The following is a 16942-nucleotide window of genomic DNA, read 5'->3' on the forward strand; positions in this document are numbered from 1 at the left end:
CCACCATCTTTTTTCAACTCACTTGTTTACCATGCCACTAAATCTGAATCAATTATTCTTTGTGCTCATGGTTTCAGTAAAATGCCTTGTACGATTTAATTACGGAGAATCTAACTGAGCTAACAATATGTAGCATCACCATATTGACAAGAGTTTAAACATTTATATTTGTATGCGCGATCTAAACAGCTAACTGTTAGCTCAGGTGGGGTAGCCAACAACTTGATTTTATACATCCAAAGAACTTCTATAAAAATGAACTGCTTGGCAACCAGACCAAGCGAAATGTCAAAATGTGGAGTCACATTTAGTAAACCGGACTGGGGGTTTAACTGGGACTAGGCTTTTAATTGAAGCTTTACAGTACTCTTGTCAGGTAAAAGTACCTCCGATTTGTACTTTATTAAGTATTACAGTAGCTTAACTCGTTAGGTAAAGTTAGCACAGCATAGTGCCCTGCATGAGCTGCTAAAAGATACTCCAGACATGCTAGCTGGTGGATTTTCTCCAGCAGACCAGTCATGGGGGGTTAAGAGCTTTTACAAAGATTTGCAGAGCTACCTTGTCTTTAACATCACCTCTGCTCACTACCTTCATACTTAAAAGAACCTATTATGACCTTAAGTGAAAGGAGCAGGCTCAAAGGTGATTATATAACCAATGTGCAGGGTTAGCAGTGGAATGAGCAGGCTGGATGTATATCCAATAAAGACACAACCATGACCTTAACTCATGAGCTACTTTGACATAAATTTGTCCTCATAAGTCATTTGTCACATTGTTGTGGTATCTGAGTCTACATGTCTATCACACAAGGAGCAGGCACATCAATATGTAGAGGAAACACTAAATGCCCCATGGGGCCGATGCAGAAACCCTCCCAGACAAAAAATATATAAAAAAAAAAGGAGGAAGGTGACCAAACGGTTTCTCCTCTCAACACTGATTAATTCATGCCAAAGTGAGTGCTGTGCTTGTGCTTACTTATTGATGAGGACAATGTCAGGCAGCCAAACCTTCCCAGAGGGGATGCGCATCACCTCAATCCCATCATGCTCCTTGGGGTTCCATGACAACCGATGATCTGTCCATTCCTGTTAAAAGAAGTTTAAAAAGAGTTTTTATGTGTGTGGGAATGTGGGCATTATACACAAGTGCATAAAAAGAGCAGGGACAAGAGGGAAACCAAGAATGACAGAAGGGGAAACTTTACATTTACATATGTAACCAATTTGTCATTTCATCAGTTTATTTTTCATTTTTCCACTGCTGTAATTAGATTCCGCAGGGACCATTTCCCCCTGCATTTGTCCTTGCATAACAAAACAGCATTTGCATAATTTTTCATTTTGCATATGCTTTGTATTATTATAGGACTATTCCAAGTGCTCTCGCTTGGTTATTTGTGTAGTGTATAATGCCACTGAGCTGTACACAAAGAAGGAGGTCTTACGTTAATACGCTCATTTGCAGTGGAGCTGGAGTCACTGCTGAGCTGGTCAAAATGATGGGGAATGGTAAGGAGTTATTCACTTCCAGTAGTCCGTGTTAATGAATGAAACTTTCTGTTTTGGTAAAGCAACCAGCTCTTGTGTCCTTCAAACAAACTGCTGACAGATTATTCATTGTGTGACGGGAAGGCTTGAAATGGACAACCAACTCCAAGTTGCAGCCTCAGCGCAACAAGCACAGTATGAACGGCTACATGGTGCAGTAAGAGGAGCTGACACACAAACACACTTACCAGATTCATGACAACAATTGTGCTCATTTCTTCATTTTTCATGTTCTGGAAGACAAAATATAAAAAATAGAGATAGCCTTTGTCCATGGATGACAGTGATATTAGCTTGTCACTGACATAAATCCATGGCTCTAATCAATGTTGAGAGATCTTTTAAAGTCAGACATGGTACGAACATTCAATAACAGGATGTTAAGTTGGGACTCTCATTTAATTCTAAATAGCCTGCGTTCACATGGCGCACTGTTTTATTAGATATTTATTAATTTAACATTTGAAATTTGAAAATACAGAGAGGGTGTGCTGGTCAGATTATTACAGTGGCTGCCCTTGTCACAGGGCAAGGGGAAAGAGTTTTTAAAGACTGATCTGATATGAGTAGATTGATCTTTTCAACAACTCAAAATTGGCTCTTTCACAGTGTTTCCTTGTGTATCAAACTGATATTGTATGAGATGATAATTACATTAAATATATTACAATCTTCTCAGAAGGCATAACAAGATCTACATTTCTTTTTCTCTTACTGCATCTTTCACCTTGTGCCACTGCAGCCTTTACATCAGTCAGACAGCATTCAAGTGATATCGAAATGTTACTACATCCAACCTGGTAATATTGCTGTCATGACTTTTACATAAATGTGACCATGGTGCTTAATTAGACATAAGGCAGTCTTGGGATCCCTTCCCAGATGACTTAACACTCATTCTCACCTGGACCCATCTAACCCTGACGACACACAAGATGGCCAGGTGGGTCAACGACTCACATTTGACCTCAGCAACTCTGTAAGGGTTCACACCAAGCCTGCGACTCCGCACCAGTCAGTTAGAACTGAAGAAGCTTCTTGGATGAGAGGCGAAACATCTTCATCAAGAAACTCAAGCAAGTCCAGTTGCCTACGATTAAGCACTTATGAACATAAGGCTGACATGTTATACTGCCATCAGATTAATGTATAGGAGTGCATGTCTGAAAGGGGCTTGCCCCTCATGCCTCCATATTTTTATATGCATTTTGATATATGAAGAAAATGGTTGGAAACATCCTTAGTTGCGCAAAAGAGTTTTTATGTTGCTTGATATGGTTTTTGCATTTGTTGAAAAAGACTTGATGCACTAAATGAGATATGGAAAGGCCCTTGCAGAAAAAGTTCTAACACTCATGATTTCAAAGCTGTTTCTGTTTGACACCTTCACTCATGCATTAGAATCACTGCATTTTGTCTTAGTCTGCCGACAGCATGAAACATGGACAATACCAACTGACAAGTTCATGAAGAAGTTTTTCTCTTGTAGATGGCTTAGGTGGCCAAGGTGACTTGTTTTGTTTTAGGTTTGCAACCTCTACTTCTTCTACTCTATTTACTGGTGGATTACAGCCATGTGTAAAGCGTAGCCTACACCGCCAACTTCTGATGATACCAACTTTGCTGAACCTAGTTCATGTGCTACAAACTGTTTGATGGAAACACACTTTTCACTTTTTTGCAACATCTCAAAAGTTAGCTTAAAATTCAATTGACAATTGAATGGAAACATGGTTAATGACGTTCTAGGTAACCCTCTACAATCAGGTATGAACATGTTCGTTTCAGTTTGTTACATACATAGAGTATCTTTTCAAATAAACTTCTGTGGTCACAAGAAATGTTGTTTTTCCGCACCTGTTGGGTTAGGTTTTAACAGACAAACCACCTGGTTAGGTCTAGGAAAAGATCATGGTTTGGCTTTTGGTCTCACATGGGACATGAACAGCTGTCTCCTGGCTGAAAGTCCTGTTTGTTTTGCACATCCATCCACCTGACCTCCTCCCTACATGAACTTTCTCGATTTTTGTACTGTGTCAGTTGCTCTATGTGTCAAGAATTGCAGCAGATTGGTTTATGTTGTAGTTGGTTGAGTGTCTGGTGCATCGCATACAGAAGCTAATACAGAAATCTGCTACTTTTGAATAAATATCATAATAATCTGGGCTGCTCTGATTGCAAATCATGGATCCGCAACAATGGCAGGTAAACTGCATCAGCATATAGCACAGTTTTTTTCTTTTCTTTTCTAGAGCTGGGGCCCCAGAAGCCATCCTCCACTCTGCCCCATATGTAAACATAGTTTAAGTGCTGGTGTTGGACTAATGTGATCATACCATCCTGGTTTGTTCATAGTACCTCAAACCAGCAGAAAAAACAGCTGATAGTCATCTGAGATATGGGCTGCTTGACAGTAACAGACACACACCAGCTACTTCCAGGACACAGCTCACAATGTGTGTCATTGAATGTGTGCTTCTGTGTGCATGTGATTGTCTATCCAGCAGGAGGGTGGAGCTTCCCTGAGCCGGGCCTGCTATTTAAAACGCTGGGAGGAATGTCAAGAAGACAGCTGGGACAGAAAGAGGAAGGCGGGGAGGGGGGTAAAGAGAGATTGACATCAACCATCTCACTCTCTCACCCTCACACAAACACACACATATCTATCTCATCACTGACCTATCGCTTACTGATTCTTCCTGTAAGTGTTTGAATTCACCGCAGGGGGGGGATGTTAATAATAACACTGCTTTTATCCAGCTGACTAGTTCTGGGCAGACGGGGGATGGAGCATCCAAGTGGGTCACTTTTCAAGATCATTCCACTCCAGAACTTAAGTGTCCCATGTGACTTCCTCTCTAGAGTGAATCTGACCTTGAGTGGAGGTGTAAGGAGCATGCTCACTGTAGATGTGTATGTAAATGCAACACTGTGTGGATATGTGTGTCACTGTGTGCTACACAGAAAAGAGCCGACAGGAAATTAAGGAACACATAGAGTGACCTGGTGTGTGTATGTGTGTGTGTGTGTGTTTGAGTGTGTACACGGTTGTTCCGCAGTCACACAGACAGAAGCCCAGTCACTGCGTGCTACTAAAACACTATTTACCAGCATGGGTTAATAAAAATCTGGTACTTCACATCAATCGCATAACTCTATGTGCCATTTGGCTCAGCAAGCCAGTGAGCACTGAATTCAGAACCAGATGGCTCTCAGATATATTCACAGTTTTGAATATAAAACTTTAGCTCTACATTTGCAGGTACAGTAGGGTATTTTGTTATCCTGTCATGTGCGCCTATTGGAGTATAGTGGTTCTCAGCATGGGAAGCAACCACTGTGCTGCTTTACAGAGACATCTGTCAGACTCAGATTTGATTTTTAAATACATATTAATCAGAGGTAGTTTAGGGGGCCAGTTTTCCTGGATGAGCTACAGTTTTGAAGCCCAGTAAAATGTTAAGTAACAAGAGAGAATATGCAGCTGAGATACTCAAACATTCCTGATGGATCCCTGACAAGGCATGTCATTAATGCAGGACGTTGTGTTTAGTATGTCAACACTACCAAAATATCAAGCGGTACCATTCATCATTTTGCCCAGTAGACAGCAACCTAATCTCACAGAAATACATGAAATGACAACGACCTCTTAACACCTAATTTTATAGCCGTTTCATGTAATGTTTTAAAATTAAATGGCGGCACCATGAAAACAATGCCAGAGTAAGTCAGCTGGGATCCTTTGTTGTGGTGGACACACAAAGTCCCTGATTCAATGACGTCACTCAGTGATTAATTTTACAGTTCCATAGGCAGGTAGTTTAAAAAGCAAGAGAATCCATATAGGGGCGTATATGGTTCAAACTTACACAGGACTTAAACTTAGGAGACTGCTGTTTGTGTCCCATGTGAAACTAAATGTCAGCGTTGACTTTATTTTCTCTACTTTTATGTACTTACTTCATTTACATAGTTACATCACATTACTAGCCCTACTGATGTCACTTTATGGTGTACTTATGTCCCATAAAAAAATAGAGTTATTTCAACAAAAAACACAATCTTTTTTGAAACCTTACCAAGAAGTTTGATGCCTAAATCCAAATATGCCACCCCCGTACCTAATAAATGTACTAATTTCAACGTAAAACACAATCTTTTTTTAAACCTAAGCACATAACTTTGGTAGCTATAGCCAACCATGCCACCACCAGGTAATGCGTTAAGAGGTTGTGGTGATTTGTATGAATTTCTGTGAGATTACATTGGGAAGGAGATGTGTTTAGTTCTGCTGATATCGCCAGTCGTACAGACACAACTACCAATGTGATGGTCGAGAGTGTGGTTGTATTAACTAAATGCGGTGCCCTCTGACCTTCTAGCGAAAGTGACATAGGCACCAATCAAATCTGAACACACGTGGTGAGCTGGAGACTCATGTTGATGTGTCTCAGGTGTCTACTTGTGTAAAGATCACCAAAAGCATTTTAAAACCAAGTGTGAATACAGGGTCTAGTGTAGTGCATAGTGTCTTGACTGTCACATGAAACCCCTAAAAATCACAATATTGAAGGGCTATCTAAACTTACCTACTTTTTGTACAATCTTCTGTTTTTAAGCCTTTTTTATATTATAGTTAGCTAGCTGTTAAGTTAAACATTAGTTTTGGTCACCTAAAAAAAAACAGTTTTTCCAGTAGGCCTACGTACATTTTTTTTTAATGGCTTTAAGCTTGTTTTTTGCTGGCAACAATTGGCATTCGTATTATCAGAGCTGTAATGCACCATGCTAACCAAGCTAGCAGCTAGCATTATGGTTAGCCCCACCCTCTTATCCAAATATGGTCACTTCTGGCTTCAAAAATTCAAGATAGCATGTCTTGGCTGTCACATGAAACACACACAATGTTGAAGGGTCACCCAAATACACCTACTTTTTGTTCAGTCTGTTGTTTTGAAGCCTTTTTTATTTTATAGTTAGCCTAGCTGGACTATCCCTTGGCTACATACATTATATTAAAGCTAGTTAGCATACTACTTTTAGCACCACGACCAGCATTTTTATGAATGAAACAAACATTCATTAGTCTACAATATTTTGTATTGAAGCTCCCTCTTTATAACAGTGTTAGGTAGGTAACATAACCATGGCCTAACCCCAGATTTACCAAGTTTAGACTTAGCTGAAACTTTCACAAGTTAATTGTAACATTTTGGTCACCTAAAAAATCTTTGGTTGTACAAAAAGACCCTGCAAGGAGTCAGACGTTCAGTCTTCCCATTAAGTACATTTCGTTTTAATGGTTTTAAGCTTGTTTTATGCTAGCAAAAATTGGCATTAGTATATCACAGCTGTAATGCACCATGCTATCCAAGCTAGCAGCTAGCATTAGGGTTAGCCCCATTCTTTCATTCAAATATGGTCACTTCTGGCTCCAAAAATACAACATGGCGATAGCCATAATGCCAAACTCGAGGCTTTATATGGGAATCCACATACCAGTGGGTGACATCATGGTGGCTTTGTCTATTATCATATACAGGGTATGATTTGAACTGAGAAATCTTAGTAGAACTTCATCACTAATCTGCTCCATCTGTCCATGCTGAATTAACTTTATTCTCTTCACTTTTGCTGTTGAGCTGTTTGACAAGCCTCTGTTTTTTCATCCGGCATTGTTGTGCACATACATATAAATGTATGTAAGTGTTAAGATCTCGTGCCTCACCAGTCCAACGAAGGAGGAAAGGACCATACCCACACGAACCACCACCCGCTCTTCAGGCCTCAATGCTGGCCGCACCTTAAGGTTGTAGTTGGTAAAGAGCTTCACCATCAGAGCCTTCTCCACGTCAGATGCAACTGCATGAAATATAGACAAGGAGGTTATTTGATTTTGTTAATAATGGATTTTGAAAAACCCATTGACTTTTAATTCAAAAGTCATAAAGACATGAGCCAAATTAGGCTGCCACTGCATCATTCATTTACAAGTAGCAGTCCATAACCCATCAGCAGTCAATGACAGTTATAACTGTTATAATGTATCATATTTCCATTTGTCCATTGCCGGTCTCTGTCACAGCTTAAAATTCACAAAATGAACCCAAAAACTTAACTAAAGTTTCTGCTGCTCTGTGCAAAACCCATCACACTGGTGACAAGTGAGGGCAAAGCTAACTGACTGGCAGGCGAGGTGTGTCGTGCATCCAAATATGAGAACCAGTGGTGGAGTCGATAGTGCGCAGTGAGTGGATGCTTCCCAGAATAAGTTAATACAGCAGGATGTGTTGCCCAGCAGAAGATACTTGTTGTTGACTTGTTGTTAGATGGAAGTCAGATCTTTCATAAAGAGACTGAGTTTCACCTTTTGCCCCATCATAAGAAAGCTACATAAAAACTAAACAAAAACAAAATCCTAGTTTTATAGAAATAGCGGTACAGATACAGCTACAAAACCTACAAAACATCAAATGCTAACACTCCACAGCATTTCCATACATAACTGCTGCTTTATTTCCATCCATTTCCTCCTTAGTGTTGGAAGGTTGGAGGCATTTATAATCAGTAGCTCTGGTGATGCAGCATTCATCACGTTCAGCGTAGCCGTGGCCCCGCCAGGAAATGACCTGACAGGAATAAATGACAACGATCACCCAGCGAGGCACCCCCATTAGCTAGGTAAAGGGGAAGCATGGCTGCTGATGGGCGAGACTGGGAGGTGGGTGTAGAAGGCTAGAATTTTGCCTTTTCTCATATTTTCCCAATTCAGATGACTTGGTAAGTAAGTGAGATTAAAGTACAATGAGATCAGATAAGGTAAAAATATGCCGAAGGCTGGTGTTGAGCATGTGAAGGATGCTTGCAATGAATGTAACTGATGGTAATAAAATACAGGGCAAAACTGAATGGGACTGCTCTTCTGAAGTCACTTTGATAAAGATGGAAGAACTTCACTAATCAGAAGTGAGCACACTTGCTGAGTAGTGATAAACATGACATACAAAGCAAACAGCAAACAGTGGTTTAAGTGCACTGTTCTTGTCCAGGAACTAGTGGTCAGTTATTAAATCAATTGTCTGAGAACAAGAAAGTCAGGGATTGCTCTGAGTAATGGATGCCGCACAGCTGACAATGATATTTTACAACTGCTGTGAGCAGAACCACAAGTCTTTCCCTTACAAATAACATTTCCTGTCATGGCATTATTCCTTTCCTTTTCCACCATACTGTTATTTATCCCTGCCCTATTTTCTGTCATCCCCATTCTTTCATTATTACCATGAAAAACTACTGCCCTGCTGTGGTTTGTTGATGTGAGGCGAAGGCTATAAAATTTCAACTCAGACACAGATACACACTGTTAAACACAGCAACACATTTCTTTACAAAAATCACAGACATAAGCTTGTTACCTGGTATTGAATCGCTTTCTTTTACCACAGGCAGTTGGCAGATGATACCTAGTGGTAATGTTTTAGTTTTTTGTGACATTTTTAGCAACGCTAGCGATGGCAGTGTAGGTTTGTTGACTGATTGGTATTAATGGTCATCACTGGATGAATTCTAATGACTTTGGGAATCCCCTGACTTTATCTGTAGTGTCACTGTGAGGCTAAAATTTGTAGTTTTGAGTGACATTTCTTGGCTTTTATTGGGTTGGATTTGCTACAAATATTCAAGGTCCCCAGAGAATCAATTCAAACAACATTAGTGAGCCTCTGACTGTTTATCTAGCAACGTCGTCGGGTCAGAATTCTAATTTCGCAAACTCATTTTTATGACCAAATAGCCTGCCTGCAAAGCTGATGACATTTGCATTAGCCTCTGTACTTTCTGTTTGGTGCTAATTAGCCAATGTTAGCATGCTAACACACTGATAATCCTTGTAAATATTACAGTACCTGCTAAACATTAGCATGTTAGCATGCCACAGAGAGCTTGTTAGCATACTGATGTTAGCATTTAGCTCAAAGCACTGACAGCCTCACATAGCTGCTTACATGGACACACACTCTTAGCAGTGTCATATAATGTGTTTAATATACCCACTGTGTGTCTTTGGTCTGTTTACTTACCAGACCTTGAACACATCTGGCAGATTGTGTTGTTGTCAACATTGATATGTTGTTTGTTGTGACACATAACTGGCATTCATAAACACGAGAGCAATGTGAGCATAAGAAAACAGTACGTATGACTAAAGTGAGTTAGTTTGTTTAGTAGGCTTTCCTTTCATAAATTCCTTGTACTGTACATGGGCCAGGTCTATATTGCCAAGTGCTGTAGAAGCGATATACATATTCATCTAAGATATCATCATACCATTAATTGGCCCATTAGAACGTACACCGTGTCCCAGAGACAAGTGTTACTGGTATTCACTGGTGAGTTCTAGTGAACTTTTTGTTCCATGTAGCATTCTGTGTGATATTTCAGTGTCCATGTAAGAAAGTATTACAAAACTACTACAGCTCTGCTACACGGGTATATTGTGTCAGCTTGTGTCTTACCTCCCAGTGTGCCCAGGCTGCATAAGCAACATGCCAGCAGTAACAGATCCAAGCTTTTCATGGCGACCTCCTGAACCAGAAAGGTCTCTCCTCCACAAAACAGAGCCTCAGTCGATTAATCGAGACTTCTCCCTCTTGTTCTTTTCCAGTGCAGCTCACTGGATCTCTTCAGTGTAAGTTTTGGTTTGGTCAGTTTGGACTGTTGTTGTCTGTCAGTCAGGCCTGCCTGGCCAACTGCTGTCTGCTCCAATTACATCCTTAGGGAGGGGAGGGTGTGTGTCACAGTTCACCCCCTCAGTCAGTGTGGACCAGGCTCAACCCTGCCCAGTATGAGTTTACTGTACTTACACACCACTGCTTCTCAAACTGTGGTTCTTGTAGGGTCTCCAGGCAGGTCCTTGAGAAAAAGAATAATGGTTAAAATGTATTAACATTTCATTGATGAATAATATGAGGATATGATGAAAGACTGGTTTATTTAGAGGCTACAGGTGAAGTCTCACTACTGTTCCTACTTTGGTTCAGTCAGACCAAGCCTTGTTCTCATAATATCCTTTTCCAAATGGTGGGTGTCCCTTTGTCTTCAAATCTCCTTTTCTACTTCCCCATATTTCTCATTAAAGGAACCACTAGGGAAACAATGAAGCTACAATATTATATCAAGATTTTGCCTCAACTCTCATGCCTTAGACATGACAACTTCGGGTCTACACCAATCACTGGTCTACATTTGACCCTTGGTTCGTACCCTCAACCTCCTCAATTTCTTTATCCTCATCATTTCTCAGCCCAGTATCTTTAGGAATTATGTCCATATTGGATTCTGCACCTCTCAATTTACATCCAGTGCCAATGATCAGTGTAAAGGAAGTACTGAAGTGCATCTTCAACCCAATCTTTAGCATAAATGTTGCACTTCTGCAAACCATGGATATGCAATATTTGTACATGTTGTATGTAGCAGATATTTTGAAACGCTACATTTCAACAATGCCGGGGTTAATGTGTAGTTATATTAAGGAACAAAACCGACTTGGTTAGGGCTAGGAAAAGATCATATTTTGGCTTACCCACTTTTGACACCACAACTACAGCTGGAAATGCCTATGATGTTTTGCTAAGAAACAACTGGCTTTGGTGATTCAGTCGCGACTGGAAAGCCAAGATGTCTTGCTTAAATAAACCCTGTTTTGGTGCCTCAATTGCGGCTGGAAATGGAAATATATCTATCTAAAAAACACAGTGTTTTGATGCCTTAATTGCTGCTAGAAATGCTAAGATATCATGCTAAAGAGCATTTGGTTTTGGTGCCTCAATCGTGGCTGGAAGTGCCAAGATATCTTGCTAAAGAACATCCGATTTTGTCACCCACTGTTGTAAATGCTGAAATGTCTTGCCCTCAATCAGGGCTGGAAATGCCAGTATTTCTTGTGCGCTTTTGGTGCCAAAACCACTGGCAGCAATGGCAAGATTTCTTGCTAAAAAAGGCGGGTTTGTCGCCACAACCACCGCTGTAAGTGCTGAAATGCTGAAATGTTGAAATACGCGGTTTTGTTGCCACATCCACAGCAAGAAATGCAGAGATGACTTGCCAAAAAACATGCATTTTGGGGCCTCAATGCCGAGATACCGTGCTAAATGACACGGTTTTGGCGCCTTAATCGTGGCTGGAAATGCTGAGATACCATGCTAGAAGACACAATGTTGGTGCCTCAGTTGTGGCTTGAAATACCAAGATATGTTGCTAAAAGACCTGGTTTTGGTGCCTACGTCGTGGCTGGAAATGCTGAGTTGTCTTGCTATAAATAACCCCAGGTTTTGCCACCACAACCAATGCTAAAAATGCCAAGATGTCTCGCTACAGACATCTACTTTCGGGGCCTCAATTACTGCTGAAAATGTCAAAATGTCTCACCAAGAACATCCAGTTTTGTTATTTGTTGGTCATGTTCAGTGCTGCCTGGAAAGAAACTGATTGTTTAGTAGCCTTGCAGTTGCTGACAAACATACATAAATGTAAACAGAGAGAAAATATGGTTTGTCACAGTGTCAAGTCTCAGCTCTTGACTGCTGCACTTGTGATATAAAATTTGCTTTAAAAGAAAATGCGTGGCCATCTTGTACAGTCACTCACTGTAATAAGCGAACATATAGGGGTGATACGGCAGCCATTACTCTCACAGTATAATGCCAAGTTGATCAAACCGTTTAACTGCCACACTGCTGTATTTCCTGGAGGACCCCTGCAGTAAAACATCTATATCCTCCCTGTATTCCTTTACTCTCCTCTTCATGCCACTCTGCTCTCACTCACATTCATCGGCCATCCACGCCACCATAATTTACGATCCACTGTCGCTGCCATTTGGTCTGCCGCCAATTTAATTACCATAGAAGCTAACTATTACCAGCTAGCAGCTAGTGTCAAGTCACACATCAAATCTGTGGTCTTGGGGGAGTGTATATAAAGCCCCTGTTGGCAGCGACTCAAATTCAGGGATCTCTCTGAGGGCAACCATAATAGATCACTGTTTAATTCAGAGGTAAGTAGTTATGTTAAAATAGATTGATTGTTATTTACATGGGTAACAACTAACAAATGACATGAAACAGGATTATAGTAGTCAGATTACATTTTAAAAAGTGATGATCTCACTGTGAACACAGTTTAATCTGATATTAGATTTTGATGCTGGAGATGGTCATTATATTTTGCTCCAACATGGTGTCAAAGCTCCCACTTTCATTCTCTCTTTAATTGTATTGAAATCCATCAGTGTAATCACTTTCTTTTGTTTATTTACCTAATTACCCCACAGAGATAAACTTTGTCTTATCTGCGATTCCAATTAAAAGTCTGTCAACTGAATGTTCTGTTCAGACTGTTCTGTTCAAGTTGAAGGTAATCAAAGTATGCTATACTGTATGAGCAAAAGGTTTGAACAAAGCATATACACACCCTGATTACACATCTTATTCCAAAACCATGGGTATTAATGCACTGCTATAAAAGCCTCCATTCTCCTTTAGAGCATGGCTGCAGGGATCAGCCGCAAGAGCATTTGTGATGTCGGCCACTGATGTTGGGCGACAAGGTAATCCAAGTCATCTCAAAGCTGTTTAATGGGGTTGAGGTCAGGGCTCTGTGCACACACAGTGTAGGCCAGTCAAGTTCGTCCACACCAAACCTGGAAAAAAATGTTTCTTTATGGAGCTGGCTTTGTGCACGTAGGCATGGTCAGGTTGAAACAGGAAACAGATCTTTATTTGGGTTGGTGCGTTTGGTTGAGTTTGTTTGGGCTGGTGTGAAAGCTGCCAATCAAACTCTGGAGCGAAAGCAAAATAGACCAACAACAGGATTTTATAATAGTGGACAAAAGATTTTAGCATAAATTCAAAGGCAAAACAATAAATAAACTCTTACGCTGTCCTTAAACTACAAAGAAAGTAATCTCCCAATCCATATAGGTGACCACAGTAACCAAAGACATGGTAACACAGTGGAGTTTTCCACAATGTTCCTGAAATTGAAAAGTGAATAATAGAAACCAATTGCTCGGTCATTATTCATGACATTCGAGATCCTGATGGACTCTTGACTAACAACAATCATTTTTGAGATCTCTTTGTTATACTTTGTTAAATGAAAAAAACAAAGTGCTGCAAAAATTCAGTCACTGGAATAAGAGTTTCTCTTGCGCATCTACACAGAATGACAGTCATCAGAACTGAGTATCTGGCAGTGCATGTGACTTCATGTTTAGCAACTAAAAGCATCTAAAACTAAAGCCAACAATGTGGTATCTTTTTCTTTGCTCCAGATGAGAGGTTTTCAAACTGTAAGGTGCACCTACACTGGGAAAGTTTAAGGGGAGGCGCAGAGAATAAGACGTGAGGTAGATACTGCGTTAAGTGAGAGGGACAGGTGTATGCCTGTGCTCTGAAAAACAGGAAGTTAATTGTTGTTTGGCCACAGCTCATGGAAGCATTTACTGTATATGAGCGCTACATGAGATTCAAAGCATATCTATGATTCAGAGTTTGGGCTGGGATTGTCTGCATATGGCTCTCAACATGGAGGTGATGGAGCTGGCGCTAGCAGCTAACAGTGCTAACAGCGTGAACATTGCTAACATGGCAACAGTGCAAACCAAGGAATCAGAGGGTGGGCATTACGCTGCTGTGACGACGTAGTCATGCCACCAGAGGCAGCATATGAGCACAGTCCAGAGCAGCCAGCCTGCATGGCTGGACAGTCTACCAAAACAAAAAACAGAGAAGCTCTGATTACAACAAACACATTTGTGTTGATTTTGTTTGATGGGGACCCCACAGAGTCCAACTTTAAATACACCTGACAAACTGAATATACTATACTATATACCATATGGTATATGAAATGTACATTGTATGTCACAGGAATGAAATCAAAACACCAGCAGACCAGCGTTACAATCATACAAATATATTAGTTTGTTTTATTCAATTATATCCAATAATACGTCTCCCTTGACTTTGTGTAAGTTATTATAGAAATAAATACAGATCATATTGCAAACGCAGAGACAAGGGTTTGGGATAATAGAGTGTTGAGGATGGGGGGTTAAGGGGTTAAAGGGGTTAAAGAGTAAATATTGGGTAAAGACTGTTTCTTTGAAGGTGTCCAGTAAATGATTGGCGCATGCATGCTTGTAGTCCCGCCTGTCCGTGATCCTCAACCCAGAAGTTTCAAACTGCAAGTCCCACGCCTCTCCGTCGTCCCTCTCCCGCTCTTTTCTCCAGGTGATCCATGGGTTTGGATGGCGTATAGTAGTTGTTGTTGTTGTTATTCCACCTTGCCAGCAACAGGGGGAGTTACTGCACCCCAACCACATTTGCATGGATATATTTATATATAGAGATATATAGATATATTTTTTTGCCCCGTTTGTATACAAAAATAGTGTCATTGTGGCTTTGATAGCTGGAAGACTGAAGCACTCTTTTTGCATTTGGAAGACAAGAAGGAAAGTAAGATTATGGTGGGTTTTCCTTAAAATCTTTTCTGGAAGACTTTGTCACAATAACTCGGATCGTCCATGCAGTACAAAGAAAAAAAAAAAAGACTCGAAAAAATCCCTCAAGGATCGATCACGGAATCGCACACACAGGTAGAAGACGTGTTTGTGTGTATGCGTGTGTTTGAGGGAGAGACAGGCGGTGAATGAGCAGTCCACGCGCTGCCAGTGAGCCAATTACAAATCCCGATAAGAGATCAAAGGTCAGAGGTCAGTCAGTCGGTCTTTGATTGACAGGTGAGTGCTGGAGGACTGTGGGGGGGGATCGGGAGGTTTAAGACCCTACAGCCATGGCATACTTCAGTGTTCCTCTCTTTGTAGATTGAGCTCAACATCCCTTAGTATGACAGAACAGACATGGATATGCATTTAAACAGCAAAATAAACACATCAAATCAACACATGGACATACCAACAAGGATTCATACCAATACTCAGAGTTTCTTTTCATCACAAGTCACAGGACTTCCACTGAGAAACACCCAAAACACAATCCAAACACATTTCAGCATCGTTTACAATGTAAAGTCACCACTTAAACATAGTTGGTGCATTAGCTTGTAAGAGGTGAAGTCCCTCCATGATGTGTTTGTAAAGGTCACCCCCAGTTAGCCACATCTGCGCCGGCTTGGTGCAGGGTGCAATGTGTGTGTGCAATGCAGATGTGTCCAGGGACTGTGGGTGTGCTTTTAAAAACACAGACGGATTTTCTTTTTATATATGAACTTAACGCGATGGTAACCACTACACAGGATGTGACATGAAGTGTTCAGGCTCTGGATTCCAGTATAAAAGCACTTTTTATGAAGCAGCTGGGGGAAAAAAAACAGAGAGAGTGAGAAAATCTGTCCGAGGACGGCGTCACTCTTTTGTCACGTGAGCCTCTCTCTTCCTCCCTCTCTTTTTTTGTGTTTTCTGCTGCATTGCAGATGTGGTGAAGGGACTCCACCTCAAAGTAACGCACGCACACTTTAACAGCAACCCAGCTCACAAAAAGGGCAAAGTGTTAGAAAAATAAAAGCTCTAATAAAACACGCAGTTGGTTTCTATATCAATATTAATCCCTTTTTTTCACACCCTCCCAGATAATGTGCCTGCACCTTGTTAATGGAGTTTATTGCTTTCTGCCCAAGGACTCGTACTCATTGATTTGGCCTCTGATTTATCCTCTATTTTCCTCCCTCCCTTTCTCTCTGCCTGTACTTTATTCCCTCACACATATTGGACACACAGAGATATTCAATCACGGTTACAAAACGATTACACACAAACACCAAAGCTGATGAGTGAGATCTAGAAAACACACACCAGCATTCACACGCACATGCACGCACATACCGCCGCCAGGTTAAAGGGAAGTCGTGTTTGCAAAAAAAGAAGGGATCGGAGAGGAAGTGAAACTTCAAAGGGAGGCTGTGAGGGCACGAGTTAGCTACACTACAATACGTGACACATGCCTCTCTCTCTTCTCTCTCTGAGTCCTTCACAACCCCGGATGACCCTCGCTGCAGTTGTAATTCGCTCAGTAAGCAGGGAGGGCCCTGACTTGGGAGGAATGGGAGGGAGGGGAGTCCCCCGGGGAGAGACGTGTGTGTGTTTGTGTGATGTGCGAAGTGTGCAGCTGAATCAGATATACATCATTTAACCCCCCTCTGATATCCATGCGCACACATTCACACCTCTCCCATCTTTTTTTTTCATATATGCTCCAAAGAAATAGTGAAGCCGAGGGCCAATATTTAACAGTTAAGAGCTGAATCCAAAGACATTTATCAGTGAGTTAAAAGCAGTAAATTAAGCCATGGGGGGAAGG

General features: G+C 41.0%; 1 protein-coding gene across 1 annotated transcript in view; it reads right to left on the reverse strand.

Annotated features, from left to right (window-relative positions):
* Positions 1 to 10302, reverse strand: part of chrnb1 (cholinergic receptor, nicotinic, beta 1 (muscle)) — a 35534-nt gene extending 25232 nt beyond the window's left edge. The window contains exons 1-4 of the mRNA XM_050067896.1: positions 10073 to 10302; positions 7288 to 7421; positions 1745 to 1789; positions 985 to 1094 (exon numbers count right to left, since the gene is read on the reverse strand). Of these exons, the coding sequence (XP_049923853.1) occupies positions 985 to 1094; positions 1745 to 1789; positions 7288 to 7421; positions 10073 to 10133 (350 nt within the window). The 5' untranslated portion in view covers positions 10134 to 10302. The remainder of the gene's footprint in view (positions 1 to 984; positions 1095 to 1744; positions 1790 to 7287; positions 7422 to 10072) is intronic.
* Positions 10303 to 16942: the final 6640 nt, after the last annotated feature.

The sequence above is a fragment of the Epinephelus moara genome, chromosome 17, assembly GCF_006386435.1.
Source record: "Epinephelus moara isolate mb chromosome 17, YSFRI_EMoa_1.0, whole genome shotgun sequence".
Lineage (NCBI taxonomy): Eukaryota > Metazoa > Chordata > Actinopteri > Perciformes > Serranidae > Epinephelus > Epinephelus moara.